This window comes from Delphinapterus leucas, chromosome 7 (assembly GCF_059928025.1).
Source record: "Delphinapterus leucas isolate spDelLeu-1000000601 "Yukka" chromosome 7, BTC_Dleu_Yukka2, whole genome shotgun sequence".
NCBI lineage: Eukaryota > Metazoa > Chordata > Mammalia > Artiodactyla > Monodontidae > Delphinapterus > Delphinapterus leucas.
Window position 1 is genome coordinate 8,933,758 of NC_143135.1, and position 14,789 is coordinate 8,948,546.

General features: G+C 52.3%; 1 protein-coding gene across 1 annotated transcript; it reads right to left on the reverse strand.

Moving 5' to 3' along the window:
• Window positions 1-8,393: 8,393 nt before the first annotated feature.
• Window positions 8,394-14,527, reverse strand: SLC3A2 (solute carrier family 3 member 2). Its single transcript, XM_022591710.3, has 9 exons — window positions 13,960-14,527; window positions 13,389-13,562; window positions 12,710-12,804; window positions 11,021-11,089; window positions 10,857-10,915; window positions 10,526-10,706; window positions 10,270-10,413; window positions 9,027-9,110; window positions 8,394-8,902 (listed from the first exon to the last, which is right to left on the reverse strand). The coding sequence occupies exons 1-9, from the start codon at window positions 14,390-14,392 to the stop codon at window positions 8,540-8,542; spliced, it is 1,602 nt and encodes a 533-aa protein (XP_022447418.1). The 5' UTR covers window positions 14,393-14,527; the 3' UTR covers window positions 8,394-8,539.
• Between the last annotated feature and the right edge of the window lie 262 nt (window positions 14,528-14,789).

The following is a 14,789-nucleotide window of genomic DNA, read 5'->3' on the forward strand; positions in this document are numbered from 1 at the left end:
CAATAAGTGGTGCTGGGAAAACTGGACAGCTACATGTAAAAGAATGAAATTATAACACTTCCTAACACCATACACAAAAATAAACTCAAAATGGATTAAAGACCTAAATGTAAGGCCAGACACTATAAAACTCTTAGAGGAAAACATAGGCAGAACACTCTATGACATAAATCACAGCAGATCCTTTTGGACCCACCTCCTAGAGAAATGGAAATAAAAACAAAAATAAACAAATGGGACCTAATGAAACTTCAAAGCTTTTGCACAGCAAAGGAAACCATAAACAAGACCAAAAGACGACCCTCAGAATGGGAGAAAATATTTGCAAATGAAGCAACTGACAAAGGATTAATCTCCAAAATTTACAAGCAGCTCATGCAGCTCAATATCCAAAAAACAAACAACCCAATCCAAACATGGGCAGAAGACCTCAATAGACATTTCTCCAAAGAAGATATACAGATGGCCAACAAATACGTGAAAGGATGCTCAACATCACTAATCATTAGAGAAATGCAAATCAAAACTACAATGAGATATCATCTCACACCAGTCAGAATGGCCATCATCAAAAAATCTACAGACAAACACACCTGGAGAGGGTGTGGAGTAAAGGGAACCCTCTTGCACCGTTGGTGGGAATGTAAATTGATACAGCCACTATGGAGAACAGTATGGAGGTTCCTTAAAAACTAAAAATGGAACTACCATACGACCCAGCAATCCCACTACTGGGCATATACCCTGAGAAAACCATAATTCAAAGAGTCATGGGGAGCAGTTCCCCTGCAGTCCCTTACCCTGCTGAGCTCCGCCCCGGCGCCCCTTCCCAGTAAATTCTTTTGCTTTGTCAGCCATGTGTCTCCTCGGACAATTCATTTCTGAGTGTTACACAAGAGCCCACTCTTGGGCCCTGGAAGAGGTCTTCCTTCCTGCAACAAAATCATTGGATATGAATATTCACCAAACTACCTTTAAATAAAATTTAATATATAAAAAAAAAAAAAAGAGTCATGTACCACAATGTTCATTGCAGCACTATTTACAATAGCCAGGACATGGAAGCAACCTAAGTGTCCATCAACAGATGAATGGGTAAAGAAGATGTGGCACATATATACAATGGGATATTACTCAGGCATAAAAAGAAACGAGATTGAGTTATTTGTAGTGAGGTGGATGGACCTAGAGTCTGTCATACAGAGTGAATTAAGTCAGAAAGAGAAAAACAAATACCGTGTGCTAACACATATATATGGAATCTAAGAAACAAACAAACAAAAATGGTCATGAAGAACCTAGGGGCAAGACAGGAATAAAGACACAGACCTACTAGAGAATGGACTTGAGGATATGGGGAGGGGGAAGGGTAAGATGGGGCAAAGCGAGAGAGTGGCATGGACATATATACACTACCAAACGTAAAATCGATAGCTAGCGGGAAGTAACCGCATAGCACAGGGAGATCAGCTCGGTGCTCTGTGACCACCTAGAGGGCTGGGATAGGGAGGGTGGGAGGAAGGGAGACGTAAGAGGGAGGAAATATGGGAATATATGTATATGTATAACTGATTCTCTTTGTTATAAAGCAGAAACTAACACACCATTGTAAAGCAGTTATACTCCAATAAAGATGTTTAAAAAAATTAAATAGTGAAATGAATATAATAATAATTCTTAAAAGCCTTTGGCCCTCGGGCTTCCCTGGTGGCGCAGTGGTTGAGAGTCCACCTGCCGATGCAGGGGACACGGGTTTGTGCCCCGGTCCAGGAAGATCCCACATGCCGCGGAGCGGCTGGGCCCGTGAGCCATGGCTGCTGAGCCTGCACGTCCGTAGCCTGTGCTCCGCAACGGGAGAGGCCACAACAGTGAGAGGCCCGCGTACCGCAAAAAAAAAAGCCTTTGGCCGTCTTCTTCCTCCAGCTAGTGCCTCATCTCTCTGTCTTCCTTAACAGCTACACTGTCTAGTCACTGACTCCAAATTCCCTCCTCTGATCCTCCTAAACCCCTTCCAGTTGGCTTTTGCCCTAACCTCAACCCAAACTGCTCTTGTCAATGTCACCAAAGACCTCACGCTGATCAACACCGTGGCCAAGGCTCTGTCCTCTTACTTGGTCCCCGGAAGCATTTGACGTTTCCTCCTGGCTTTGTCCCGAGGCCACACTCTCCTTCCTACCTCACTGGCCCTCTTTCTCAGCCTGTGTTGCTGGCTCCCCCTCCTCTCTCCCCTCTGAAGGGCTTGGCCCTCAGTCCTTGGTCCTCTTCTCTTCCCTTCCTACACTCACTCCCCTGGTCATCTCCTGTCATCTCGTGGCTTTAAATGCCAGCCGTGCGCATGACTGCCAAATCCCCATCTCCAGCCCAGAACGCCATGAACACCAGAGCAGCAGGTCCAACTAACATCTTGATGCTTCCATTTAGATGTCTGCTAGATCTCAAAACCAACAGGGCCCAAACTGAGCTGCCAGTTCCCTTTTAAATCCCATTTCTCCGGCCATCTTCCCCACCTCAGTAAGTGGTAAATCCAATCTTCTAGCTCCTCAGGCTGAAAACCTTAAAAGCATCCTTGACTCTTCTATAGCTAGCCCCGCCCCCCACCCCAGGCTCACCAGCACCCTTATATGAACTAGAAGAGGGCGGCCCTTCAGTGCAGACACAGTACCACGTGGGTGACTTGTCAACCAGACGGAGCCCTTTGTGAGAAGGAGAAGGTGATCCCCCTGCATCCCGGACTCAGGACCACTGCAGGTGGAGCACGTTCTGCCCTTCAGCAGTGCCCGCGTCCAGACTCTATGCCCAACCGCACACGCATTGGCAGTGTGTCCCCAGTGGCAGCCTCCCAGGCAGTTCCAGTTAGAAGACAATTGTACTTCCTGCTCCTTGGCGCCCGCTACCTGCCCATTTTCCAAATCTGGTCCTGCCTCCTCCTGGCAGGTCCGGACAGCCTTTCAATGGGTTCTTTTGCTGCTTAAGAAAACCAGGAACTGTGACAGATACTATCTCGAAACTTTTACCAATACCTCCCACCCTTAACATTAGAAAAATCCGTTTCTCCACCCTCCCCTGGAAGGGCTCTGGAGAAGCCCACCAATGATCTCCTTGTCACCAAACTGCAGGCCACCAGGGACAACTCTGCTCTGACCCTGACCTGGCCTCTTTCTCTGGCCTTCCCATCCCCCCACCCCAGGGCTCTGTTCTCTTCTCCTCCTCCTCCTCCGCGGGTCCCTCTTCCACCGTCCTGTGAATGTTGCCAGTTCTCAGGGCTCCAGCCTCCCCTTTCTGCCCTTCTCACCCCGTACACTCACCACCACATCATTCACACCCACCGTAGGTACCCCCACCTCTACCACTCTGCTGAGCTGCAGACCCTCCTCTGCTGGAAACCTCCACCTGCAAGTCCAAGGGCACCTAAACCCAGCACATGTACATGGAGTTGATCACCTTCCCACCCACAGCTGCTTCTCTTCCTGACTCCCCCGCTTAGCTCCATGGCCCCAGCCTGCTCCTCCAGTCTCCTAAGCTAGAAACTCAGGAGTCACCACACAGCAACCTTCTCCCCTCACATCAAGTCTGTCCCTCCTAGGCTATCATGAAATCCTGGAGCTTCTTCTCTCGAAACATCTGTCCAAGCCATCCCCTCCTCTGCAACCCCACAGCCTCTGCCTCTGTCTTCCAAAGCTTCCACCAGCCTCCTAAACGGCACCCTGTCCTGACCACCCTCAGCTTCTTCCAGCAGCCGAGCCAGAGTGAGCTTCCCAGAATTCAGTCCTGACCGTGTCACTCCCTACCAAGCACATCTCAGGGGTTTCCTTTCTCATTCTGATCTGAGCTTCTTATGGACTCTCGGTGTTTTATCCCAGACCTTATGAAACAGAATATTCAGGAGAAAAACCAGGACTTTTCTTTCTATTCATCATCCTTGGGCATAACTAAGCAAGGCAAACGTTGCACTAGTGATTCCCAAACTGCTGTGGGAATCATTGCAGAAAGTTAATTTAAAATAGACTCCCAGGGCTTCCCTGGTGGCGCAGTGGTTGAGTCCGCCTGCCGATGCAGGGGACACGGGTTCGTGCCCCTGTCCGGGAAGATCCCACATGCCGTGGAGCGTCTGGGCCCGTGAGCCATGGCCGCTGAGCCAGGGTGTCCGGAGCCTGTGCTCTGCAACGGGAGAGGCCGCAACAGTGAGAGGCCCGCGTACTGCAAAAAAAAAAAAAGACTCCCAGGCTCACTCCCTTGGAGATTCCAACTCAGTGAATGTTGAATGGGAGAGAGTTTTCCAGAGGATTCTGCATAACCAGGGTGGGAACCACTAATCTACAAACAGGCCAAGTATAGCTAATTTGAGCATGGCTGTTAAAGCCATTGGTGCTTCAGCCTCCGGTTGGCTGTCACCACTCTCCCAAGCTAGTGTGGTCCAAAACCACACTCACCATGGTGTCTCAACTGAGTGGCTATACGTAATGTCCCCTCTAGCCGGGTGACCCCGTCCTCTACGGGCATCACATGAATGCCTGCTTGTGCCTCAGCCTCAACTCAAACGAAGGCTCCAAGAGGCTTTCCCTGATCTCTCCTTGGTTAAACACTTTGTCTATGCTCCACGGGGCCCAGTTTACAGCTGCCCCACAGCCTTTACGTCAGAACTGTGATTATTTGCACATCTGTTTCCACCCCAATCAGTGAAGCCCAGATCAGTGGCAGTCTTTTAGTCCCCTCTATGTCCCAACCCATAGCACATTGATTGGCACTAAGACCGATGGAAAATGTCAGTTCCCTCCCCGACCCGCAGGTAACTGGCTAGAGGCCCTGGGAAAAGACCGAGTCTGGTGGCACAGGGGCTTGACTATGGGGTTAAGGCCTGGGTCTACATGGCAGCTCCACTGCTGTGTCCAAGAGCAGAGGTCCCTTACCCTATAAACAAGGTCCCCACAATCCTCACAGAAGTATCACAATGACTCAGAAAGGAAAAACAAAAGTGAAATCTTATTTAACCGGTTATCTCATTTAAACACAAGTGTGCTTAACCCTTAAGAGGTGGCTCCAGTGCTTAGGAGGCCAAGCATGTGGTCCTCTGGAGACTGGAAACCGTATTCAGGCAGGGTCTTGTTCACCCTGAATTTGGAAATGAGGATGGTACCAGGAACAGAGCAGTAACTCAAAAACTGTTGAGTGAATGAATAGCACAGGTGCCTTTCTGTGGAAGCCACCTGCCCTTGGCCCTCTGCCCCCATTTCAGGTGAGTCTCGCTGTCAGCTCCGACTGCCCTGGGGAGAGGCATTCTGGCCACTTTCCTCATCTGTGATAATAAGGGTGAGAATTCCTTCGTCATAGGGTAGCTGCAGGGCTGACGAGACAGCTTCTATGACTGCATCTGGCTCTATTTCCTTCCGTCCTTAACGTGGGCAGTCAGGGAGAAATACATAATGGTACAGTTCCTGCAGATCTCAGAGGGCCTGCCAGTTCATGTTCTCACTTGTTTCTCCACAGCACAGAGGTCAGAGTATTACCAGGATTACTCAGCACCGCTGGAAATTTGAATGTCTTCAATTAATTTTTGGTTTATTCATTTTATTTTTTTAAGCCACTACTTTTTTTTTTGGCTGTGTTGGGTCTTCATTTCTGTGCGAGGGCTTTCTCTAGTTGCGGCGAGCGGGGGCCACTCTTCATCGCGGTGCGCAGACCTCTCACTATCGCTGCCTCTCTTGTTGCGGAGCACAGGCTCCAGACGCGCAGGCTCAGTAGTTGTGGCTCACGGGCCCAGTTGCTCCGTGTCATGTGGGATCTTCCCAGACCAGGGCTCTAACCCATGTCCCCTGCATCGGCAGGCAGATTCTCAACCACTGCGCCACCAGGGAAGCCCCATTTTATTTAATAAAAAAGAATGTGGGAGGAGTTACTGTTTAATGGACAGTCTCAGTTTGGCGTGATGAGAAGGTTCTGCAGATGGATGGTGGCCGTGGTTGCACAACACCGTGGAGTACTTTACGCCACTGAACTGTGCGCCTAAAAATGGTTAAAATGGTAAATTTTATGCTACGTATATTTTACCACAATTTTTTTAAAATGTTAAGCCCACAGTAAGTTGCAAAGCACACAACCATGATGAGGCTCCATCTGTAGCGACCCCATGATGCAAACTGTGGATCAGAGGGGAGGCCAGGAGGCCGAGGGAGAGGGGGAAAGGGAGGGCTGGAGCTGGGACCCTGGGAAAGGACAAAGGAGGGAAGGGGTGGGGAGCCTCAGGAAGAGGAGAGGCCCAGATTAGACGTGGGCCAGAAGGGGGAGGGGCCGTGAGGAGAGGAAGGCAAATCCCAGGCAGAAGAGAGCTCAGGTCCAACTGGCAGGTTGCAGAGTGCGTCTTCTCAGGAACTGAAGTCTCGGAGTACATGCCCTGTGCACGCCTTCCCTCACAGCCCTCAGGCCAAGGGTCAGCAGACAAGGACTCGACGTTAATTTGGGGCATCTAATCCTTTTGATCTGTCCCTTACATCAAGACACCCTTAAGACACCCAGTCCTGACCCAAGCCCCATCCTACAGGAACGAGTGCTCTTTTCCCTAAGAGGGCCAAGCTCAACCTGAGGCTGTGAGGCCAACCTAAAAATCATTATGACTGCAAATCCTGTGGCTCTACCTGCAAAATAAATACAGGAGTCCAACACTTCTTACCACCACCAAAGTCTGGCCTTTGCCCTCAGTTACTGGGAGGTGATATCTAGGCCCCTGGAATGTCCTGCCTGATAGGAGTGTCTTTGTTAGGCTGGGGCCTTCAGACATCAGTCTAATGATGTGATTTATTATTTTTTTTTTATAAATTTATTTTGGCTGCGTCAGGTCTTTGTTGCTGCACGCGGGCTTTCTCTAGTCGCGGTGAGTGTGGGTTACTCTTCATCACGGCTCGCGGTCTTCTCATTGCAGTAGCTTCTCTTGTTGCGGAGCACAGGCTCTAGGCACGCGGGCTCTAGAGCGCAGGCTCAGTAGTTGTGGCACTCGGGCTTAGCTCCTCCGCGGCACATGGGATCTTCCCGCACCAGGGCTCGAACCCATGTCCCCTGCATTGGCAGGCAGGCTCTTAACCACTGCCACCAGGGAAGTCCCTAATGATGTGATTTATGATGAGGGCGTTGGGACACGGGGCATCTGGAGGGGCTGGAGACTAAAGCTATTAGCCAGAACCTCCGGGAGGGGCTGGAGAATAAACGTTAGCCACGTGGGCATGTGATTAAGCCCCAAGAAAAACTCTGGACACCAAAGTCTTAGGCAAGCTTCCCTGCTTGGCCACACTCTGTGGGTTACAGTCAGGAGGTCTGTGACAGGACTCCACTCCACCGGGAAAAGACCATCAGACGCTTCACGCTGGGACCCCTCCCAATCCCAGATGGGTCCTGTTCTTCCGTCCTTGGTTTTTGAATGTGTATCCTTTCTCTATAATAAAACCATAATCTTAGTGCTTTCCTGTGTTGTGTGAGCCTCTCTAGCAAATAACCCACTGATGGTCATGGGGACCCAGAACTTGCAGCTGGTGTCTGAAATGAGGGCAGTCTTTTGGGGACCGTGCCCTCCAACGGTGCAGTTTGCCAACTGTTTGTTCCCCCCCCGCCACCCCGCCACTACGTGCCTCACTATACCCTTCACCACCTGCCCACCCCTTGCCAACCAGACCTCATCCCTGGGCCTCTCCACCTTGCCCCCACCTCATTCCTCACAAAAGTCAGGTGTGCTCCCACCCAGGGCCCTGGAGAGCTCCTTCCCAGACATCTAGCAAGTTAACTCCCTCCCTTCTTTCAGACCTTTTATTCAAATGTCACCTCCTTGGTGAGGCCTCTAGCCCTCACTCCAAACTCCCCCCATGCCACACACCTACCTCTTTCCCTGCTCTACTTTTTTCCTCTTTGAACACTACCACCGTGTCCACCATACGCTTAATTTTATACATCTTCTTTCTTCTCCATCTCCTCACGAGAATATAAGCCCCAAGGAGACAGGGATCTTTGTACTGTGTTCCTTCCTGTGACCCCAGGCACGTGCTGAGGACACAATAAATTCTTGTTGAATGAAGAACCTGCAGCATCTTTTAGAGGTACCTTTTAGAAAACAGGCCACCCCACTCCCACTTTTTCTCCCAGAAAGGTGAAGTCTGCAAAACAGGAAAAGTGACCACGCTTGGCTGGAGACCACTGCTGAGGAGGTAAGGAAGAGTCAGCAGGAGCTGAGACCTCCGGGCCGGGTGGGAGCCGGGATGCTAGTTCGTCCTGACACCACCTTGCTGTTGTGACCTCGACAGGCCCCTTCCTCCCTGGTCCTGATCACTTGGTGGGGGGGGTCCAGTGGGGGAGAGGGGAAGAAGGGGAGAGAATTTCCTGCCGTTGACAGCGGGTAGAGGGAAGAGGAGGCCATACCAGGTAGGGGTGACTTTTATTTGAAACCAGAAAACACCCTATTTTGGGGTTCATCTGTAACAGTTAAAAAAAAAAAAAGAAGAGAGAGAGAGAAACCAGAACTCAAAGGGCCTGTGGAGGGGAAGGGAAGGGTAGTGGGCCCAGGTCAGGCCAGGTAGGGGAAGCGGAGCAGCAGCCCCTCGTGGGGCTCCAGGTTCAGGTGCTCCAGCTCAAGAGGGGCGCCCTCCTTGCGGCCTGGCTGCGTGCTGAGCAGCAGGTCCACACTGGCTGGCAGGCTGGCGCCGGCAGGCAGGCTGGAGGCCCCCAGCCTAGCAGGCTGGCGCACATCCCCGAAGTTGAGCACTATGAGGAAACGCTCGCTCTGGTCCCACTGCCGGATATAGGCGAAGAGGTCGGGCCCTGAGGAGAGCGCGTGGAAATCTCCGTGCAGCAGGGAGCGCTCCTTACCCCGCTGATCACTCAGCCATCGGAACAGGGAGAGGAGGGAGCCAGGGTCTTCGCTCTGGCCCTGCAAACGGTAAAGTGGTAAAGATACAGCAGAAAGGGGTGGAGGGCTCCCCGGGGCGCAAACTCCCACCGGCCACCTGCCCTCACCCCTTGCCGATCAGGCCCTGCCCATCTAAAACCCTTACCTTCACAGTCACGGTGGTGTTTACAGGTCCTGAAGTGTTGGGAAAGCTGGATTCATCCCACAGCATGACCGGGGCCTTCACAGGCTAAGAGGCAGGGAGAACAGGACTTGGAAAGACCTGGGCCGCTCTCCCAACTCCTCCTCCCGCTTCCAGTCCCACAGAAGTATAATGTCCCCCACCTCAGGGCCTCACACACACTGTCCCCTAGCCTAGAGGGCGCTTCTCCCGGACAGCCACAAGCTAGCCCCTCACTGCCCGCCGGTCCCTGCTCAGGTGCCTCCATCGGGTTTCCTGTGGCCATTTGATATAAAACCACCCACGTCCCCACTCTCTAGGCCCCTTACCCTGCTTTCTTGCACATATCAGCACCTGGCATCTTTATCAATATGTGCTTACTATCTAATTTCACCACCTCCAGCTCTTTTGTGCACCGCTGTATTTTTGTTTCCTCCACGCATAGCATACAGGAATTACTGCATAAAGCTTTGTGGAATAAGTGAATGACAGGTTCTATAAATACCAGCTTAGGTGTCAACCTCCAAACCCTGTGGCTAAAGCTAACCGGGTGCCTTCATGGTCTTACCCCACCAAGGCACTCATTGCATGTACTTCTCTTACTCATCTGGTTCCCCCACGCAACTCTGAGTTCCTGGAGAGCAGAGCCTGACACGGAGTACCCGCTGTCCAGTGAATGAACGAATTACCGAGTGATGGCTACCATACTGAACTCCTACCAGGAGCCAGGTACTGCATTTTAAAATACGCCCTCAGGGCTCCCCTGGTGGCGCAGTGGTTGAGAGTCCGCCTGCCGATTCAAGGCACACGGGTTCGTGCCCCGGTCCGGGAAGATCCCACATGCCGCGGAGCGGCTGGGCCTGTGAGCCATGGCCGCTGAGCCTGCACGTCCGGAGCCTGTGCTCCGCAACGGGAGAGGCCACAACAGTGAGAGGCCCGCGTACCGCAAAAACAAAACAAAACAAAACAAAAAAATAAATAAAAAAAAAATACGCCCTCATTCAGTCCTAACTACCCTTATAAAAAAAGTAGTATCACGGCAGAGATGACCAAGAGTCAGAGAAGTGAAATAACCTGTCAAGGCCACACAGCAACTGCCCAGGTGGCTGACTAGCAATCCAACGCAGGCTCCTCCCCAAGTCTCTTGCCCGTCCACCGCCAGCCACAGAACCACCGTGACGGATGAATGCAGCCTCCCCCACTGTGCTGGGCAGGCAGCAAGCGATACCTGTCCAGGAAGGGCAGCTTCCTCTAGGCCAATCTCGTCTCCATAGCTGAAAACTGGGGTCCCTGGCAGGGTGAAGAGCAGCAGCTGGTAGAGTCGGAGGAGCTGAGGTGGCACGAAGGAAGTCAGGAGCCCCGACTGAGATAACTGCAGGAATGGAAGCACCGGTGAGCCCCAAGGCCCGCCTCTGCCTCCACCTTCCAACACTCCTTTCTCCCAAAAGGCCTCCTGCCCCCTCTCCTACCACTGTGGTACTCACACTCCAGCTGCACCAGCGGCTGCCAAAGGCGTCCAAATACTGGGTGACCAGGAAATTTGTATGCTTCCCAGTGAAACTGGAGGTTGACAGGTAAGAGCTGGTCAACAACAGGTCCTCGGTGGATTCGAGCAGGCTGAGGATCTGCTGAAGGTCGGAGGAGTCTGTGCCTGCGATCAAGAGCCTGCACAGAGCAGAGCAGGAGTCAAGGGTAGTACAGGACAAGAAAGGAAGAAGGTTTTCTGGACTAGGACCTCTGCTTCCTGGGGCTAACACTCCACTGATGGGTTCCCACAAAGGAGCTGAGTTAGGGGAGCCAGGGTCTGGTACCCACCTATCTTCACTGAAGCTCTTAGTGATGTTCTGCCACTCAGCCAAGAGTGAAGACGCATCCTAGAAGGAAAAGAGCTGAGGCAAGAAGCAGGGAACACTACCAGGCCCTGGCGGGTGCTTCTGTTCTCACCCAGGCTCTGCTTCTCACGTAGAAAGGGTACTCACTGTCAGATTCCCCACATCCCGGACCTGGAACCCATCCACACCAGCCTGCAGCCAAAACCTCAGAGCTTCCTATAGGAGGGAGGCAAAAGAACAGAGGAAAGATATCAACACTCTGATGCAAAGGCTCAGCCCACACTAAATCTTGCCTACCATGCACTCCCCCGTGGCCTCTGGAGAGTCACTTGCCTTGAACGGTCTCACTTTCTTGCCTCTATTATAAACCTGTAGGTAGCCTTTAGTTCCCTTCCATTCTAACCTATCATTGATTCTCTTAGTGATATAACGCTTTACTTCTCTACTCCTCCTCATGGTGAATCACAAAGCTTTACTTTTTTTTTTTTAAGCTTTACCTTTGACCCCTACAGAAAAGACCTATGAGAAAAGTGTGTTCATGTAACTTCATCTAACACTTAGCATGTGTGGAATGCTGGTATACTCATTTTACAGATAAGGAAACAATGTCAGAGACGCAAGGAGGCGTGCCCAAGGCCACAATCAGCAGCAGAGATGGGACTGAAAATGCTAACCAAGATCCCAAGAAGAGTATACTTACTCCTCTCCCAGTTTCCTGGAGCCTGGGGAGGGTGTAAGTAAAACAGCTAGTCAGAGCCAAGACCAAGGATAAAAAAGTGAAATTCAAAGCACAGCCCCAGGACAGTTTAGCCAAAGATTTGAAAAGAGAAGCCAGCTCTGCAGAACAGGCCCAGGCCTGAAGCCCTGGCATTCATGGGGCACATGACATGGAACCCCACTCCTGCTGCCTCTCTCTTCCTCTTTCTCTCTCGGATCCATGTGCTCTCTCCTCTAGTCTCCATCTTCATCTGAGGCTACAACACCTCATGCCACACCATCTGAAAACATTCCCTTCTCAGTAACGTTTAAAGGGTCTTCCTTCAAGTAGCAAGGAATGAACCGAATGACCCCAAGAGTCAACTGAAATCAGTCAACTGGGACAACAGAATTCTACCTCAGAATCACGGCTGCCAGCAAAGTGTCAGAGTCTGCCTCCATTTTTGTTCTACCCTTTCTGAACTGGTCAGTGTCCTGGAACCCAGGCATTAGGAGCTGGGATGACATTCAAAGCCCCACTCCCAGCCTGCAGGGTACAGAGTTTGAGCCTAGGCCATCAGAGTAGGCAGATTAGAGAGATAAGACTAGTTGGAACATCAAATCCCAGGGCACATTAAAGACCTGTGAACCTTAGCTTCCTCACTTACAGATTAGGGACACTGACAGGGACCTTGTTTGGTTATACAGGGGATTAAAGAAGGTATATAAAGTACTCAGCATACTCCCAGACACATAGGAAGACCCCAATGCTTACAATTTCAGACTGGGCTCCAAAACACATCAAATAAGAAAAGGGAAACCAGACAGGACAGAATTCCCATAGAGAAAGGGCTTCCTCTCCCAAAAGGAAGAAAATTCACATCTGAGAAATTCCCTTCCTGGCACTGTCACCCTCAGAGTCAGGGAAACAAGGAAAATGAGTGGTCAGAAAAGGAACAAACAAAAATAGGGGTGCAATGTTTGCCTATCCTTCTGCCTGTGGGAGGAGCACGCCTGCTTGGCTGCAAGGAGCAAGGGGCCCCTTGGCTGGCACCGGGCTACGTTTATAGAGCTCACTATGAAAGGACCGAACAGCCCCAGCACCCCGCTCCCACATGCCATAGGCACCAACACACTCACCTTCACTTTGGTGGCCACAGTGTCAATCTGAGTGGAGTGGAACCACAGGTTCTGGCCCTTGTAGTTGGGAGTGAGGTCTAGGATGACCCGGATGCCTAGAACAATGGAGGGGGAGGCAGTTGATAGAAAGACTCTGGGGGGAGGGGAAAGGAGGAAATCAACAAATATAAGTTGGCAGAGTATTTCCTACGTATTGGTACAAAAGCTTAGATTTGAACCCTGGCAAAACTCATTCCATTGAAACAGAGATATGAGCAAGTGGCAGGGCGGGAGGCGGGGGGAGGGTAGTGTAACAGAAGGCTGAGCTTATGAGGCCCTGGGCCCCTCACCCCCAAGGCAAACCCTGTTCAATGTAAGAAAAGATTTTACTTGGATTTTTTTTCAAAAGGATCCACTCTTTTACAAGTTTTAAAACCACTGATTTGGCAAAAACCTACATTTTGCAAATAAGGGCACTGAAGCCCAGAAGTTAAATAACTGCACATCCAAATATAGAAAGTCTCTGAACCACGTGACAAGTCCATTTTAGGCTGAAGCCTAACAAACCTCCCCTGTACCTGCCTTAGGAAAACTCTGAGCCACTCAGCAATAAACCAGACAATAAAGCTATCCGGCCTTTCCTCTGGCCAGAAGGCCAAGCCCTTCCTAGCTGCTTCCTTGCGAGCTCTAGGACACCCACTCTTTTTCTTGGCCGATTGCAGGAGACTGTCAAAATCTTCCTTGGAGCCAAAAGTGGGGGCGATCTGTTCCAAGTTGGTCCCTGTGAGGTCATCCTTCTGGTTCTGGTGAATTGGGCCCAACACAAAACCTTTTATCTTCAGGGTGTTCAAGTAATCAAGCCGCCCCTTCAGGCCTGAAATGGAGAAGCAGAGTTTAAAGTGACGCCTCCCTGAGGCCCCTGATTGCCCCTATTCTCCCCGAGACGAAGTGGGCGGGGGGGGGGGGGCGGTTTGGCTGGATCACGAGAGAAGCTGTTGTAAGGAGACTAGCACATTGCTTCAGAAACCTGCAGCGATAGGCTACTGGCGCCGGGAGGGGGAAGGGAGGATGCTGAGTCAGCCACCCTCAGGAAAGAGGGAGTGGGGGGCGGTTTCCTTCGAAGAAAGAAGGAGGGGCTACGTCCCAGGGGGCGGCCACCAGTACCAGGAAGGGTGGAGAACCACCTGGGTCAATCTGGGCACAGGGGTCGAAGCCGGTGACCAGTTAAACCAGGGGAACGCGGGGTGGGGGTGGGGGTGCCCCGGACTCACCCACTAGGTCACCTGCGTCGCGGCCCTGGAAGGCCTGAAGGTCGCCAATGCGGTAGAGGGCGCCCTTGTGCCACCAGCTCATTGCGGGCAGCTCGCGGCAGCGCGGCGCCCGAACGATGATGACCACGGCGCCCGCCAGCATGCCCAGCCAGCCGAGCCAGAAGAGCAGCAGCAGCGCCCAGCGGGTGCGTACCCAGCCGGGCCTGCCTGCCACCTTCAGCAGCTCCTCTTTAGACAGGCCTGTGAACTTGGCCGCGGCCGCCGCGGCCGCCTCGTCGTCGGCCACCTTGATCTTCACCAGACCATTCTTCTCGGTGCCGCCCGCCACGGCCACGGCCACAGCCGCCCCCGACGCCGCGTTCATCGGCTGCTTCTCGGGTTCCAGCTCGTTCAGCTCCACTTCCTTCATGTCCACCTCGGCGTCCTGGCTCATGGTGCCTGCGAAACCGGCAACACGACGCAGCCTGCGGTCAGCTGGTGGCTGGATAGCTGCCCGGACCTCCCGGCCCCAGAACAGTCTCCCAGGTTTCCGTGACTCCGCTCAGCTTCCGCGACCGCGTCTGCGGCCGGGCGGGCGCGGTCCCTGGGACTGGGCACGGGAGCCCCGCCCCGGCCCGCCCCTTAAAGTGGAACATCCTGGATTGCTCTTCCAGGGACTGAAAGGGTGGGCGGCGGCCGAGGGAGTAATATTGGGAGCTCGCTTCCGACGGCCTTGTGGTCCAATTCCTAACCTCGAACAGTCTAGCCCTAAGGTTCGGACACAAAGAAGGCTGAGCACGGAGCCACCTTTAGGTGGGCGGGGTCTGTGCTTTGTCCTGCCTCAGGTCCCC

Coding starts and splice junctions, on each gene's coding strand:
- SLC3A2 (XM_022591710.3), bottom strand. CDS start 14,392: ATGAGCCAGGACGCCGAGGTGGACATGAAGGAAGTGGAGCTGAACGAG. Junction 12,805..13,388: donor GCAATCGGCCAAGAAAAAGA/GTGGGTGTCCTA, acceptor CCATTGTTCTAG/GCATCCGGGTCATCCTAGAC. Junction 9,111..10,269: donor AAGCTGCCCTTCCTGGACAG/GTATCGCTTGCT, acceptor CCTGCCTCTTAG/CCTGTGAAGGCCCCGGTCAT.